General features: G+C 36.8%; 1 protein-coding gene across 3 annotated transcripts; it reads left to right on the top strand.

Moving 5' to 3' along the window:
* Positions 1-618: 618 nt before the first annotated feature.
* Positions 619-15,051, top strand: LOC113706727 (exocyst complex component SEC10b). 3 transcript variants are annotated; one of them, XM_027228679.2, is made up of 26 exons: positions 619-961; positions 1,134-1,168; positions 2,382-2,480; positions 2,574-2,816; positions 2,900-2,974; positions 3,550-3,651; positions 3,842-3,892; positions 3,997-4,102; positions 5,396-5,515; positions 6,397-6,488; positions 7,990-8,155; positions 8,236-8,312; positions 8,646-8,744; positions 8,847-8,937; positions 9,485-9,570; positions 9,704-9,877; positions 10,221-10,274; positions 10,380-10,508; positions 10,625-10,717; positions 10,801-10,947; positions 12,210-12,307; positions 12,405-12,489; positions 13,367-13,425; positions 13,968-14,066; positions 14,155-14,238; positions 14,552-15,051. In XM_027228679.2, the coding sequence occupies exons 3-26, from the start codon at positions 2,382-2,384 to the stop codon at positions 14,628-14,630; spliced, it is 2,508 nt and encodes an 835-aa protein (XP_027084480.1). In that variant the 5' UTR covers positions 619-961; positions 1,134-1,168; the 3' UTR covers positions 14,631-15,051. The 3 variants fall into 3 exon arrangements, 2 of the variants coding, with proteins under 2 accessions (XP_027084480.1, XP_071918675.1); XM_072062574.1 differs by having other exon boundaries at positions 810-961; positions 2,029-2,480; XR_011820411.1 differs by lacking the exon at positions 14,552-15,051 and having other exon boundaries at positions 12,405-12,457; positions 14,155-14,227.
* The last annotated feature ends 2,067 nt before the right edge of the window (positions 15,052-17,118 follow it).

The following is a 17,118-nucleotide window of genomic DNA, read 5'->3' as shown; positions in this document are numbered from 1 at the left end:
GAATCCATATGTGTTGTTTTTTAGTGTAGGTGAAATGATTTGAGCCTAAAACTTTTCACCTATGTTTCATCTTCAAATCACTCAATCCATTCCTTCTCCACTGAAAGTTGCTTATAGTGAAAGTCGCTTTTGCTTAAAGAGAAAGGCAAAGACATTTCCACATAGAAAGATGGTAACTAGTTTAAGCTTTCAATGTTGGAGGTAGCAATTTTGCTAAAAAAGAAAGAAAAGAAACCTACATCCTAAAATAATTAAATAAAAATCTTTCAAACATTACAGAAGATAGTCCTAACTTCTACCGAAAAAAAAAGAAAGAAAAGAAGATAGCCCTAAATGATAAATATCATAAAAGTAATTACCCTTTGCTTTAATAATCACACCAATTTTAAAAGGTTAAAGGAAAATACAAACATAAACTAGTTCATTTAATTAAATAGCCTGATAGTATTCAAGAATCTTATTCTTTATTTTAATTAGACTCTGGATTTAATAGTAATTAAATGAGGTAGTATGAAAAATTTATGAACCCAACCTTATACAATATGAAAATAAGAAATTAATATTTTTACTAATATTTTAGGGAAATAAGAGAGTCACTCCATAACAACGACAAAATTGAAACAGTGAGCTGTGACGGGGCCGGGAAAACCCAGGCATTATTACTGCGCTTGTTCGTTTCCGGAGAAACGAAAGAGTTAAAAAAAGAAACTTGAGCCCTGGATTGGAATGGTAAAGATTCCAAATTTGGGAAATGGGGAAATGAAGAAAAGAGAATAGCAGAATTAAACCGGAATTGAAAGAAAAAAAAAGTGACTTTTCAGCAAAATCGGCAGCCGTCGTACGTATTTGCTTGACAATTGAGGGAATCCTTCGATTTTTCAATAGTTCCTTCTTCATCCCTGCAGCCTCCATTCGGCACCGCCGGATTCCGCCAGTGTTACTGCACCACCGGTGAGAAAAGGTATGCCTTGGATCTCTTCCCTCCAAAATTACTTCCCCCTCAACGTCCTCCTGCTCTTTCTGATCTCCGTTGATCTCTCTCACCTTCTAACCGATCCCCAATTTGATCATTCGCTTTCTCCTCAATTCCAGTTAGAAATTGATCGTTGTGTTTATACTTTACTTTCTTGTAGGATTCACACGTTAACAATTGTAACCGGTGGGCGAGGTAAGTGTTTTTTTTTTGGGGTCCTGTTACTTTGGATTAATTATTAGGACCTGCTTTGATTTTAGTTCTGTTGAAATTCGTTTGAGATTCTTTCTGCTATATGCAACTATTTTCTTCTATAGTAAATTCCTGGTATAACATAGTGCATAATGCAAGTTAGGTAGTATCTGATGTTCTAATTCCCTCAGTGGTTTCTTTAGGGTGTATAAATGTCTACAATGTTGTGTCAAGTGGAAATAATTGAGTTTTTTCGGACCGTGATCTCAGTAGGTCTTTTGCCATGTTCTGTTAGGTAATCCAAAAAGGGGATGCACCTTGAGATTTTACATAAGCCTTCTTCTGAATCTCTCTATCTTTTGACAAAGTTTATTTCCAAGAGCAGAAAGAATCTCATTCTGAAAACCTTACCTCATATGTAATTGTGTCTCTGATGCTCAAGGCATTGAAAAATAGTGTATTCTGTGCTTTTCCATTAATTTCTTCAACTTAGCACTATCATTAGGACATCAAAGTGCAAATTTCCTGCTAGAAGTTCGGCTCTTGCATAAGGATACCACTTTCAGCTTAACACGTCTTGCTTGATCTTGTGGATTCTCTTCCTTGGTTCATAAACTTCATCTGTTCTTGTTGGAAATGCTTGTGTTGCGGTACTCCATTCTTCATGAGTTTTGTCAAGCTGGAGATAACCACAACTAATAAGTGTATTGCATTTAACTAATGAAGACATGCATGGGGAGCTTTCTCAGAAACCCCAACTAAAAGCTGGATTGGGACTAGCCTTATCAACAAACTATGAGTATGTGTACTTGTATCATCGCTTGAGTGTTAGACCAAGTAATAAACGCCATCTATTTTCTCAGGATGCTATGAAGGGATGAAATATTTAGTTTGGTCCCTATATGACCCATATATTTTGTTTCTTCCTAGTTTGGGTTGAGCTAGCCTATACACAATATGGTTAGATTCCAAAACCACTCTTGCTAAGGGGGATATCTGCGGATTTGGGTCGTATATCTTGAGTTCCTCAATTGTGCTACTTGTGTTTCATCCTGATCAAGTGTGATACCAAGTTTTGAATCTAAGACCTAATAATGGAGCAAGGGGGACAAAGCAAGAGGGAAGATGGATTCCCTGGTGAAAATGAGATGAAGAAAATGAGGATCTAGTATTAAAGGTCTCTACTAATAGTTGCTTGTATACTCTTTTGCACTAGATGAAAGAAAGTAGAGATGGTGCCAGGACTGCTAGAACATCTACAAAATCTTCATCTGCTGACTCCTATCCACTTGTTCTAGACATCGATGACTTCAAGGTGACTTCTGAAGCATCACTTCATTGAGTGGTTGAGTGTGTGTCCACGTAAAGAGCTAACAAGGGCCAGCACCATGCTTATTATGGTATGCAGGGGGACTTCTCTTTTGATGCCTTGTTCGGCAACTTAGTTAATGAGCTGCTGCCTTCTTATCAAGAAGAGGATGCAGATTCAGCAGAGAGCCATAGCAATATCACTGCTAACGATCTTTTGCCAAATGGGAGCTCACGACTTCCATCAGATGCAGGAAAGTCGAGTCCGATGTTTCCTGAGGTTGATGCTCTACTGTCTTTGTTCAAGAATTCCTGTACACAGTTGATTGATCTTAGAAAGCAGGTAGTGGGTCTGAACCAGTGGATATACTTTTGCTTTGTTATCTATCACAATCTGTTTAATATCTTTTCCTCCTTTCTTTAAAGATTGATGGGAAACTGCACAATCTCAAGAAAGAAGTTTCTGTCCAAGACTCTAAGCACCGCAAGACACTTGGTGAGGTTAGTTTTCCTGGATACCTTAAGTAAGACTTTGACAATTTGCTATATTTTGATGGATGTATATGCTAGTTAAGTACTTTGGGTCTGTACCAGTTAAACCTATTGTTTCTGTTGGGAAAAGTAAATATGATTAGTTTAGACAGGCAAACCACTCAAAATTTCGAAGTCCTTTTTTATGCTCTTAAATCTGCAGAGGGAAAGGAAAGTTTTTATATCCACTAGCTTAAGATGAAAGCTAGCTGACTGGAAGCCCTTAATTTTAAATTTTAGCTTAAGAGGAGAATTAATTTTTCAAAAGGAAAAAAAAAAAGAATTTTCATGTGTCCCTTATAATGAGAAAGCCATACACGTAGGAGGTCTAGGGAAATTTTTAGGATGGCACACCATATGCTTTCCTTGTCTTTTCTCAGTAAAGCAGATTCATCTTTATTCTTCTCAATTGGCTTCTCTTTTCTTCTTTACAGCCCTAGCCTTTTTCCTACCACTATGAATGTTTGGTACTCTTTTTTTATGTTAACAATTATTGAGTGCTATCAGAAACACATATGGATTCCATTTCTTTTCACAAATTGCAGCTTGAGAAAGGTGTGGATGGCTTGTTTAATAGTTTTGCTAGGTTGGATTCACGGATATCTAGTGTTGGGCAAACTGCAGCAAAAATTGGTGACCACTTACAGGTAATGTCTGCCTTATGCTTTATTACCTTATTTGGTTGTTCTTGTTCATTTTTTCAAAAAACTATCTTAGTGGACTTTTCCAGTTCCAAGTAGCTAAGATTCTGTAATATTTACTTCCCTACCTAGTTGGTACAATTAGATTGATTTCATGGTGTCTACATGTTTTGATTTTGAGATGCTCTTTTGTCAGAGTGCAGATGCTCAGCGTGAAACTGCTAGTCAGACAATAGAGCTCATAAAGGTGTCTATTTAGCTTATTTCCATTTTTTGTTTCTATTACGTGAATCATTTGTCTGCCATGGCTTATAAAACCTTAACAAAGTCTCGTTAATTCTCATACTGCAGTATTTAATGGAGTTCAATAGTAGTCCAGGAGACCTGATGGAGCTTTCTCCTCTCTTCTCTGATGATAGTCGTGTTGCTGAAGCTGCTTCTATTGCACAGAAATTAAGTAAGATTACCAAATGCTGATGAACCTATTACTTCATTAAATTCTGCATAATAGTTTACTTGACTATTGGATCAGCAAAGTCATCCAGAATTTGTTACATTGACTTAAATTTTAGTGTTCAAACTACTTACTTACTAGCTGTGCCTTTGAATGTTTTCTTTGTTCTTTGAACTTTTTGGTTAGTGGTTGGAACTTATTTCCCTGAAGCCAGGACCTATACAAAAATTTATCCTGTTGAGAACTTGTCATCATTTTTCTTTCACATTATAATATTGTTTGATCAAGACACCTTTGGTGTAAGTATATTATTATGAAGGTTATAGAATACAAGAGATGCATCAAGTGGTTGAGACAATAGTTTTGGAGGTTGAGACAATAGTTTTGACTATGTTAAACTGTGTTGTAGTCCTTTATGCCTCTGTCTGACCCAGGCCAAGCGCCATTTGCATCACTATGTATTATACTGAAAATAGGTTAACTGACACAGCAATATGGAGAAAACTGTCTTGATGAAAGTATTGGTTCCCCAGGTTCCTGCTTTTCTTTTTTCTTTTTTCTTTTTTTTTCCTTTTTTCCTTTTTCCTGCTGTGGGGTGACCACTCCCCAATGGAGTCTACTTTTCTTAAATTGGTGGTACTGCCTCATCCTATTCCTGCCTGAATGTTTTGCGTGGCACCAGAAATGCTGCTTGGTTGTTTGTCATGATCTGGATGTATTTTTCTTTCCAATCTCGTCTTGGCTTCTGTTTTTGATTTGTCGTGTTTGTCTCTTTTAGTTTGTGCTCTTTTGAATATGCATGTTTTATGGACCATAGAATCCACCGTTCATATTGTTAGCTTGCTTGAGGGAAATTCTAATAAGTAATCAGTTTAAGAGTTCTTCAAAATCATCCCTTGGTGTCAGACCCTGGAACTTAAATAATTGTTGTGAAATATGTTTCTGACTCCGATATTAGCGAAGACAACATAGGTTCAGACGAGCTGTTTTAGAAGAATGTTAGCTAATGTGTGCACTTTTTAGGATTACCATACATGTATAGTATCTGTTTTTATTTAGTGTTAATTTATTAAATATACTTGTACCTATTTCTGAATACGAGACTCGCTTTCTATGTTTAATGGAAGAGCTAGGAAGACAGATAGAGTGAGTTTTTTGTTTTTGGTCTTAAAACAGTGATCTGAGGATCCCATCTCGGGGTTTTATACTGCTACACAAGTAAAGATCATTTGGAAACTCCTTTGGAGTTTTTTGAGTGTATGATATAATTTTGTGGATATGCATGTTTCATGTTAGGGTCATTTGCTGAGGAAGATATAGGAAGACAAGTAGTCACTGTCCCATCAGTTGTGGGGAATGCAACAGCAAGCAGAGGACTGGAAGTTGCAGTGGCCAATCTTCAAGATTATTGTAATGGTAAGTGTTTAATATAGTGCTCTTACACCTACATGTTCTAATAGAACTTGTTTGATGTGATGGAAATTTTAACCAAATTGTTTATGCTAACATTATTAAACTATCTGCTAACCATCCTAAATGTTAATCCCCCTAAATGAGAAACTGAGGATTCTGGCTTCAGGAGAAATCGAAGACAGTTTGATGGTTGACTTTCAGATATCATCTAGCTTAGGGTGTTATTAGTGTGCAAATGCAATTTCTCCGTTAAAGTAGTATTTTTTTAGGGTAAAGTTCAAAATTCAATCCTAGAGGCAAACTGTTTGAGAAATATGCCAATTTAGTTTCATTTTTCTTTTACGAATAAATGGTCTTTCTTGTTTGTGTCTGAAAGTAGTAGGCAGATAGATAGTATTAGTTTTGCTGGGATGCTGCCTATGTGCATCGAGATTGCCAAAAAGAATGTGGAGTGCATGTTGAGAATAAGTTTCTAGTAGCTTAATTGGATGACAACGAAAATATCTTGAGAAGATGTGACAAAAGCAAATGTGAACGTTGGTTTGATTCCCAACTGCAGGACAAAACGATTTAAATTGAGGCTTTCAACGACATTGAGGTATTTGTTGAAGCACAACAATGTGCCTCAGTGTGCTTCAAAGTGTGAAGTAATTTTGGTTTGTAAGTGCCAAAGCTTTACGAAAAAGTTCTACATGGCACAATAATGCGACCATCTAAGATTTTGGGAATAAAATAGTAGAAAGAGAATTAAAAGTCGTCATCCCATAGGGCAGAAAAACAGTGAAGGATTTTTCGAACAGTCTCAATTATTTAAATTTGCAATTTGATTATAGATTCTTTCCATGTCTAGTTTTGTGCCAAATGTGTGCTTTAATGCCCTGCAGAATTGGAGAACAGATTATTGTCCCGATTCGATGCAGCATCACAAAAAAGGGATTTGTCTACGATGGCTGAGTGTGCCAAAATTTTGTCACAGGTAAATGGTGCTAATTTTTCCTGATATACCTGATGATTACTTATTTCTGTTATCAACTCATTTATTTGCCCTTTAATCCTGTTTTGAGAAAGAGGGTAAGAAAAAGAACTAAGATTTGCTTGTGATTGTGTACTAGTTTTTGCATTTGTTTAGTTCTTCTGCTTTTCGTTTGCAACCTCCTGTACTTATTCTCCAGTAGGTAGTGGTGCTTGATCGGCATGGCATGAGAAATAGACTACATAAGCAGCAAACAGGCCTGATGTTCCAATCAGCCATTGAACAGTGGGCTTCTTTAATGAATGTAACCTGCATTGGACAGATTACTGTCTAGGGCCTAAGTGCAACTAGCATGGGCTCTCATCCAACATGTTCAAGCACCATTTACAGGATATGTTGATTTTTGGGATTGTTTCTTGATCCAAAATGTTGAGGCAGCGTGTGTATGTGATGTGTTGGTTTGTAGTATTATCTCTTGGTCCCTTAAATACCTCTTATGCTCTGACAAAGGTACAGGTGTAGCTAAAGCTACATAGCCATAAATCCAGGCTACCTGCCTGATGGAAACGAAATTTTTGGGCATAACATGGTTCATTCTAGGTCGTTGGTAGTGAATCTATGAAAGAGATGTTAATTGCACAGGGTGGTGCCTTATTTACCTGGTGTTTGGAGCAAATATTCAAGCGGTCCTACTGTGTGGGTTTACAACATCATGTCGAGGGAGATATTCCTAGAGGGTCTCACTTTCCTTGTGTCTTATTTTGTGCATCTTACACGAATCTTTGGACAAGAAATGAGAAAAAGAGCAAAGGGATTGGTACCTTTCATTTCATTTTGGCTACTTTCCCATTTATGCTGAGTTTTCGGTATTGGCAAAATAAGTAGCTGATCTATCCTGCTCACTATGAACACCTTTTTCAACCTTTCCTTTGCACCTTCCTAACCATTTCTTGCTCCCTTTCTTTATGGAGTCACTTTCTCTTGGATACTTTTTTGGTCCTATAATGCACTGCCTACATGCACCATACCTCCACACTTGCACTTTCCTGTACAATATATTTAGGTGCACCTTACAGCCCCATACGTTTTTTAACCAAACAAACATAAGATAAGAAAATAAACAGGGAAAGCAATGAAAACATATAATGGACATAAACTTAACAACATATATCTTTCCTTCCGTCTTTGGTCTGGTTTTTTATTTTTGATTTTTTGATTTTGCTTTTGTTTGATGTGTGGTTTGTGGCAACCAGTTGAACTGCTTGTAACCTGCTCTGTTTTTAATTTAGATCTTTTTTTTTCCATTATTTCTAACGAATAAGATTTTGGTTTTCATGGATATGAAGTACTGATATTGTATCTGTCAATTAGATTAAAATTGTCTGTCAACTGTTCTTGAGACAGCATTTCCGGCCGGAAGAGATAAATTTATAGTAAAATCTTGTCCAAATGTTCCTTCTTTTTTTTTTTTGGGTGCTGTTGATGAATTTAAAATGGCATGCAGTTCAACAGGGGTACTAGCGCCATGCAACACTATGTGGGACTTCGTCCAATGTTTGATTTGGAGGTTGTGAATGAAGATGCCAGATTAGTTCTTGGTGACCAGGGTTCCCAGCCTAGTCCTAGTAATGTTGCACGTGGCCTTTCTTCGTTGTACAAAGAAATCACTGGTATGGAATAACCGCTCTCGACATAATGCAAGTTAAGTTTTTAGGTAACTTCCATCTGATGTGGTCACAACCACTTACAGATATGGTGCGCAAGGAAGCTGCTACCATTACTGCTGTGTTTCCTTCTCCAAATGATGTCATGTCAATATTGGTTCAGGTTTGATATCCTCCTCTTCTGGCTATTCTTCTATCTTATGGTGTCCTCTCTCTAGGATACGGAGCTTGTGTTTCTGGAAGTTTGGTCTTCGCTTTCATCAAGAGAAGTGACCGACCATTTATTGACTCTATCAATGAAATGCACAGCGCTTTTTACTATGATATGGAACATATGAATGATTTCTGAAGTAAAGAATTTTAACCTCACTACTGATTGTCCATAATAGATTGGACTCCGGCATTAGTGCATCTTATGTAAATTCATCTAGCAAGTTCATGTAAGCAGGAGATATAGCCTATTCAAATAGCATTTCATTTCTATTCTTGTCTGCAGCGTGTATTGGAGGACCGAGTTCCGAAACTTCTTGAGAAACTTTTGGACAAACCATCTCTTGTTAATCCACCTCCCATGGAAGAAGGTGGACTTATATTAGTGAGTCAACTACTTGATTTACTATCTTTAATCACCTAGTTGAATTTAGAATGGCTCTGAGTTGACCTCCTTTTTTTTTTTTTTATTTGCCTGGGAATTCAGTATCTGAGATTGCTAGCAGTTGCATATGAGAAGACACAGGAGCTGGCAAGAGACTTGCGTGGTGTGGGATGTGGTGACTTGGATGTCGAAGGTACAAACACTTGCACACTTACCACTTCTACTTGAGACCACACTTATTTAAAGCAGGACTGGTTAAATTCTAAGCTGTTTATGGGGCAATATGAGCACAAGGCACTGTTGCTGATCGAGTTCCAGTGGTTTTCCTAGTGATCTAGCAACTATTTTCGTTCAAAAAACTTGTTTTTTCGTGTTTAAAGTATGCTGAATGACTAAACTCTAGTAGGTCATTGGTTTGCTCTCTTTTGGTTCATGTTTGTCCTTGGCTTTTCTTTATTTGATCCTACTAGCAGATGAACAACATAGTTTCCAACTGTAGCCAAGGATTTTTAGTAGCAATAAGGCCAATTCCATACTCATAGCCATGCCCACTTAAAATTTGGTGGGACAAATTTGGCTATTGGATTAGGCCCTAAGGGGAAATAGAAGATAATTCCCATTTGGGTTTAAGATACAATGGATCTTTAGTTGAACTTATTTAGTTTTTCCTTTTGGTAGTTATGGAACTTTAAGGTAAATTTTCGAGTTCATGGACTGAGCCAGTTTTTTTTTTATTACAGGCCTAACAGAATCTCTGTTTCTTCCCCACAAAGATATCTATATCGAATATGAGCAAGCCTCTCTCAGACAACTCTACAAGACAAAGGTATGGACCACTGTGTTTGTGTGTGTGTGTGCACGTCTTTCTGTCTATTGCTCATGCAGTGTTTCTGGAATCTCTCATTTTACTCTTTGTTTTCATGCATCTATATAATGCAACTCCTGTTTGTGTTGCATAGTTGGAGGAACTACATGCTGAATGTCAGCAATCATCTGAATCAACTGGGACAATTGGACGCACAAAAGGAGCTTCAATTGCTTCTACCCACCAGCAGATATCTGTTACTGTGGTGACAGAGTTTGTGCGGTGGAATGAAGAAGCCATATCAAGGTGTAATTTGTTTGCCCCACAGGTACTAACCACCTGCAGGTGGGCACCTCATGTTTTTATCATCTAATTGCCACTGGCATCTCACACTGCTTAGCCAAGATCAGGCACAGCCACATACTAGCACTTGCAAGGGACTTGTGCCTGTACTGTTGTTGCGAAGGACATTCTAGCTTTGATATGTTTGACCTATATGGTGCTAAGTCTAGGGCACTATGAAACTTTATCTAAAGATTACCTTGTACTTTACAGTCTTCTTTAGAATCACCTAAGCAAGGGGAACTCCTCTTGTGACTTTGTGGAAATGACACATCAGCAGTCGTTGTTTTGTTGTTGTGGTTGTTGATGGTTTAGTGGTTATCTTGCAGCCTGCAGCACTTGCAGCTATTGTCAGAGCTGTTTTCACATGCCTTCTTGACCAAGTATGCTTTCTGATTTCCTTTTACACTTCTTGATATTTTCTGGTCATGATCATTAGAGTTTCCTTTGTAACAAGGGTGTATTAAGCTCTCCTGTATTTTGGGTAGGTGAGTATATACATAACTGAAGGACTTGAAAGGGCTAGAGATAGTCTTACTGAAGCAGCTGCTTTAAGGGAAAGGTTTGTAATTGGAACAAGTGTTAGTCGAAGAGTTGCTGCTGCTGCTGCTTCTGCTGTAATTACTTGAGCTCTTTCCTTTTGTGGTATAGTTATACTAGTTATATATCTCGGAAAGTTATTGCTGCTCAATTTCTAAGTTGGACTGGTGACACAAAACATTGATTATAATAGGCCGAAGCAGCTGCTGCTGCTGGTGAAAGCAGTTTCAGATCTTTCATGGTGGCTGTGCAACGTTGTGGAAGCAGTGTGGCCATTGTCCAGCAAGTATGTTCGATTGTTGCTAGTAGTATCAGATAGTAAATCTTCTTTCTGCAAACATGTTTGTTGAACTAATTCTTCCCATGCAGTATTTTGCGAACTCTATTTCCAGGCTTTTATTACCAGTGGAAGGTGCTCATGCCGCTTCTTGTGAAGAAATGGCAACAGCTATGTCAAGTGCAGAGGGTGCAGTACATAAAGGGCTACAGCAATGTATTGAAACGGTCATGGCTGAGGTCTGTAGTTGATATTCCTTAATTAAATGTGTAGCATAATTGATGTAGCTTCTGAAGCTGAAAGAACTAGTTTGTTTGACATGCTATCTGAGATGAGCTTAATTGACTCAAATATATTGTCCTAGTTATCTCGTTGTCCATTTTTAAATTAATATCCACTTTGCAGAAAATGGAACTTCTACAGTTTAAAATGACGAGTTCATTAGGTTTATGTGGGTCTATTTGTATGGTCTCTTTTGGGTGTTTGTCTAAAATTTTACTGTAGCTTAGTGCAGTTCTTTTGGGTGTTTGTCCAGAACACAACTTTTTTCTCTCTTTTTTTAATACCCTTCCCTTCCTCCTTCCCACTACCAGCAGCCACCCTTCTACGCTCGTTCCCCGCCCGCCACCACTCCCCTCCTCTCCACCTCTCCCTCCTCCTTCCCTTCTTCTCCTACCCCAATCCCAGCAAACCCCCCCCCCTTTCCTCCCTCTCTCTGTTTTCCATCACCTTCTTCCCCTCCCCATCTCCCCTCCTTCCTTCTCCTCCCTGCTACCCCCACCCCCCTTCCAAAAATTCCTTCCTCTTTTTTTCCCTTTTTTTTTGGGGGGGGGGGAGGAGGAGGAGGAAGTGGAGGGAATGGAGAGGAGAAGGGATGAGGGGAAAGGGGGAGGGGTGGGGAGAAGGTGATGGAGAAGAGAGAAGGGCAGTGAGAAAGGAGGAGGGAGTAGCGGTGGTGCTTTTTTTTAATGTGTTTTAGGAATTTTTTTGGTGTTTTGGGGTGTTTTTAATAAATTACTGTAGGTGGTGTAATGGCAAAAATTTGTCTTTCTAAGACACTCTTAAAATAGGTGTGACAAACGGAGCCTGTATCTTTAATAGTTTAAACATGCATAAGGGTAGCTTACGGCCACATATGTTCCTCCCTTTTTAGTTTGTATTTGAATCTGCTATGATCATCAAAATAAACCTTACAAACAACAATAAAGAAAGAAAGGCACATGTATTATCAATTTAAGAAGATCAAGCAGAATATGACATATTTTAGCACCTGATTTGTAAACTTACTTATTTTGTTGAGAAATTATTTTTATTTAAATCCCAAACAGAGACTAATTTCCCAGTTATAGATGATGTTCCTACTTTTATTGAGCTTGACTTTAGCTGTCTTTTCAGTTATCGCATTTTTTAACTCTAGCTGTGAAGCTTTATGGTGAATCAAAAACATTAAAACTATTCAACATTAGTCATGAAGGTACTTCACCTTTAAAACTCTTATCAGGTGGAGCGGTTACTATCAGCTGAGCAAAAAGCAACAGATTATCGATCACCTGACGACGGGATTGCTCCTGATCATCGGCCAACAAATGCCTGCACGAGGTTTGTGGAACTTGCTAATACTTGCTATGTTTGTTTGAATACCCGTCCATTTTTTGCTCTGAATAACTGAGGTTCGGACATCTCCTCCTTTTTCTAGAGTGGTGGCCTACCTTTCACGCGTGCTTGAAGCTGCATTCACTGCGCTAGAAGGTCTTAACAAGCAATCTTTCCTGACTGAACTTGTACGGAAAATTTCCTTTCCCCTTTATCATACTTTTAAGTCCTGATTCTCATGGCTGTCTTGCCCAGAAACAATAGACATGAACAGTCTGCACCCGTGTGATTTTTTCCATTATCTTTGGTTAAAATTTTGAAGTTGCTCAAAATAAATTTTGTCCTTCAGAATATCCCTGTTTTCCCTGCATGGTTCGCCAATTCTTCTTCACTTTTGCCAGTTACTTAGGAAAAAAAATCTAAGATGCAACTGTGAGCCGAAGTTAATAGTTGATGCAAGCCACAGGTGGTAATATGGTTTTGAACATTTGGCTCTATGTAATGGTAAAGTGTGCCTGATGAAACTTGGAGGGGTGAGAATTGATAGATGGAAGTAGGTTTTCGGTGTTAGGCCAGGCTATGCTATGGCTGTAGCTTCTTTTTTTTTTGGTGAAAAGTCAACTTTCAGTACTGTAAACAATGTTACAAAACTATGGAGTAATGGAGCAAATGCCCAAAGATAAAAACTGTCACACTCACAGCTGGAAGGTTTGAAACCATTCCTCATCTTGGTTAATGCATAAAGCCTAATCTCCTATGGCTGTAGCTGAGCATACATTTTTCGTAGCACTATATAGTAGCAAAGAGTGTGTGTGTGTGTGTGTAGCTATGTATACATATATATGCATCTATGCATAATACTAGCAGTCTATCTTATAGAAATGACAGATGACATCTTGAATAGATTGAAATTTCCATCCTCTGACCATAATGGTGATGATATGCACTTTGCATTGAGTGATCCATCTCAAATTACAATTAAAAAAAAAACTTTTTCTTCTCATGCTTATTCCTTAGAATTGATGTCCTGACATGGTTGTATTTGGCATCTTTGTCATGTTGTAGGGAAATCGCTTGCACAAGGGTCTGCTTAATCATTGGCAGAAGTTTACATTTAATCCTAGGTAATCTTTGCCCTGATATGCTATTGGCTCTTTTTTTTAAAAAAAAAAATTAAGAATCCACTTATATGTGCAACTCTTCTGTCTGGCAATAGATGTCTTCTTCTTTGTGTGTGTCTAATGGTATGTATATGGTAATGTATTTCTTGATTCCATTTGTTTTCATATGTTTACTTTTAAATAGAGGACACGATGCACATCTCATTGCAAGCACAACTTGTATATTCAAGCCTCTGTTATTGTAGGAAATTGCATTTATTGCACAAGGAAAATATATGTTAAAGAAGTGTTAATATTATCTGCCCTATCCTTTCTTTCTTTTTCTTTTTTTTTTTAATGTTTGAATTTGTAGAATAATTCGTGAAAATGGTATCTGTACATGTTAAATGATAAACTGTCAGGAAAATATTAAATGAGTATTTCCTCATCATTTTTAGATAAAAATAAGTACATAATCATTATAGAGATGGTTAAGGATTTTTAATTGAATGGGGCCCCTGTTTTCATGGATAGCTTACCAATTTCCTTTGGTTTCTCTTCATTAGTGGAGGATTGCGATTAAAGCGTGATATAACAGAGTATGGGGAGTTCGTCCGCAGTTTCAATGCTCCTCCAGTTGACGAGAAATTTGAGTTGCTCGGCATGTGAGTTGCAGATGTCTCATTGATGTACCTATAGACCACCTATTTTAATTACTTATCCATTTTGACTAATGAAAAGTTTTCTCACCAGCATGGCAAATGTCTTTATCGTTGCTCCTGAAAGCCTGTCCAGTCTATTTGAGGGAACCCCAAGTATTAGAAAAGATGCACAAAGGTAATTGTGATAGGATATTTTATTTTTTGAATGTGATATAATCACTTTGCCGCAAATGTTCCCAGGTATATTAGAATTCTAGGTGCAATTTGATTTTCTTTGAAGGTATATGTGAGATGATGGTAACTATTAAATTTATATACTAACATTGTTGGGTTGCTGCATATACTTGGGTCTAATATGCAAGTGTTTCTTTAGTGCGGTGTTGTTTTACATCATATAAAAAGTTTGATTATCAATGCCCTGTCCACATATTCTTTTTGTGTTATGAATCATGTTACAAGATCGACTCATAAATTGGATGGGTTCTCAGGTTTATTCAACTTAGAGATGACTACAAGAGTGCAAAACTTGCTTCTAGACTGAGCTCCTTGTGGGCTGGCTCCAATTGAAACAATATGCAAGCTCAAGGCGAAATGAACTACTCCTCTGAATGGTGAAACTCATTGGCAGATGTATCTATCACCCGTGCAACAAAAAATTCTCTGAGACAGATTGCAGAAATATTCGTGTCTAGAGTCTACTATATTCCTGTTTCTTTCTTCTTTTTTATTTGACTTATGGATATGGTCTCGTGGTAGAGTGTATATTGATGAACTGTTGTAGTTTTAGCTAGATTCTATTTGTTTTTCCTGTTCTGATTATTGTAGAGATGGAGGTACGCGACGGGTGATCCCATTTTTGTTGATGAATGGCCATGAGAGCTTGTTTTGTAAGTGGTGTTTGTAGTGGAATTGGGAATTTCCATCCATCCTTAATTCCCTTCATTTTAGGCTTATCAATATCAGAGAAATTCTTTATTCTCTTGGATTAGTTGATTATGTGTAAGCCTTTTTTTTTTTTTTCTTCAAGGTTTTTGTTAAGGGTGATAAATGTAGGATCAAGCAAATAGATCCCTTCCATTTAAGACTGTCAATGGGGTTGGGCCAGCCCGAACTCGGCTTGTTTGACCTAATAAAAAGGTCAATGAACTTGATCTTTAGTGAGTCGGTCTGAAATTGAATCTAAAAAATAGATCCGAATTAAATGTGAGTCGAGCTTGAGCCTTATTAGACTCAAACCCGATATAGATCCGATTCTTTAATTACCTATATATATAATATTTATATTTTGATATTATGTATAATTATATATCTAAATATATTATTATTAAATACCAAATATATATAAATTGCAAAATACAAAAATACATTTAAAGACTTTTTCATAAGTTTTTTTGAGAGCCAATATTAGTAATGCATAACTGAATCTCTAACTTTTTTTTATTGGTCGAGTAAATTTTTGTGTTTGCATAATATTGGTTGATTTCTTTTTGGTCTACAAACACAAATCATCAAGCATGTTTGGATTCAAATAACAAGATTATAAAAAAGTTTCAACTTTTAAAGATATATTGGTTTATGATCGCATGTTTTATTACTATTTTTCATGCATTTTGGGCTAATTAAATATAAATATTGTTGAAAATTTTTTGGTTTATATACTTTTTAAGAACTATTATTTGTTCATATTTAGTTTTAATATTATAGTCTTGTAAATGTTAAATTAGTTTTACAACTTAATAGTTATAGTAATTGTATTAAGAAAATTAAGGAGTAATAAGTGAACTTGGGCTAAACCTGATTAAGGCTCACAACCCGAATATTATGTGAGTTGAGTATGAGTTTCACATTTATGAATCCGAAACTCATAATCCGAAATCCAAATATGTTCCAAATTAAATGATCTTAACTTGAACTTATGAAAATTCGACTTGTTAGACCCGATTGACAGGCCTACTTCCATTTGCCATTTGCTCATAGTAAAAGTAAAACAGTAGGAAATGCGAATGCCAGTCTTTTCTGAATATCTTATAGCAGTATGAAAACTGAAAAGTGAAAACATAGCTATAACAATTTGTAGTTGTGGTAAACGATAAAAATACGAAAGAATCTGACAAGGTGAAAAGATACTTTCCCCTTTTTGTCAGAAGACCTCGTGCGAGGCTTTGCCGAAGACGTGGTTCCTGGTCATGCCTAAAACCGGATCCATTGGAAAAAAGGGTTATATTGTTGTGTGCTGAAATGTTTGTCATATCTTAATTTTAGATTTTTTGAACCTAAAAAGTTAAATTTCGATGCTGTTTTATTCTGATTTTCTAAAATCAGTTTTTATACGATCAAAAGTAGTTGACAATAATGTCATAATACCGTCCAGATGTTTCTAACCAAAAACTTGGGATTCTTTCTACAGTCCGTCTGTTCCCCCATTGCCACAATTCGCTTGTAAACAGAGAACTTTGCACCGACTCAAGGATTGAAATTGAGTGGAGGGGAATGAGAACCACGAAAAATAACTTTCATTACAAAAGCAAAATGGATAATTTGGCTGTAATCAAAGCAGATACTACAAAAAAGGTGTTGCATGTAAGCTATGCAAAACTTTTAATAGTCGTAATTCGTGATTGAAATTGCTTCATTATGAATCTCAAGCGTCAAATTGATCTTGCATGAATTTTCTCCTTATTACCATTTTCAATATTTAAGAATTTGCCTTTATCTCGCACATTTTATATGTCATAAAGTGTTACAGTATATATTATTTTTTTCAAAGACATTCCTAAAAAATGCACCAAAAGCAATCTAACCTAATTTTATGTTGGATTAATTACATTTATCCTGGGGTTGGCAACGGGCCGGGTTTATGCCTGGAGCCCGATTCGGATTCGATAATTTTTTTCTGGTATGGATTAAGAAATAATTCCGATACTCGAACTCGGACCCGATTACTCTAACAAAAAAGTGAGTCGAATACGGAATATAGGATTCCGACCCGTTTTCGATCAAGACCCGGACAATATATTAATAATTATTAAAAAAATAAATATTTCTAAATATATTC

This window comes from Coffea arabica, chromosome 8c (genome assembly GCF_036785885.1).
Source record: "Coffea arabica cultivar ET-39 chromosome 8c, Coffea Arabica ET-39 HiFi, whole genome shotgun sequence".
Lineage (NCBI taxonomy): Eukaryota > Viridiplantae > Streptophyta > Magnoliopsida > Gentianales > Rubiaceae > Coffea > Coffea arabica.
The sequence above is the reverse complement of the archived record's forward strand: the minus strand, read 5'-3'. Positions and strand labels throughout refer to the sequence as shown.

What these genes read in the sequence shown, in the direction of transcription:
- LOC113706727 (XM_027228679.2), top strand. Translation starts at nt 2,382, where the DNA reads ATGAAAGAAAGTAGAGATGGTGCCAGGACTGCTAGAACATCTACAAAA. An exon ending in TAGACATCGATGACTTCAAG is followed by an intron (nt 2,481 to 2,573) that starts GTGACTTCTGAA and finishes TATGGTATGCAG; the next exon opens with GGGGACTTCTCTTTTGATGC. An exon ending in ACCGCAAGACACTTGGTGAG is followed by an intron (nt 2,975 to 3,549) that starts GTTAGTTTTCCT and finishes CACAAATTGCAG; the next exon opens with CTTGAGAAAGGTGTGGATGG.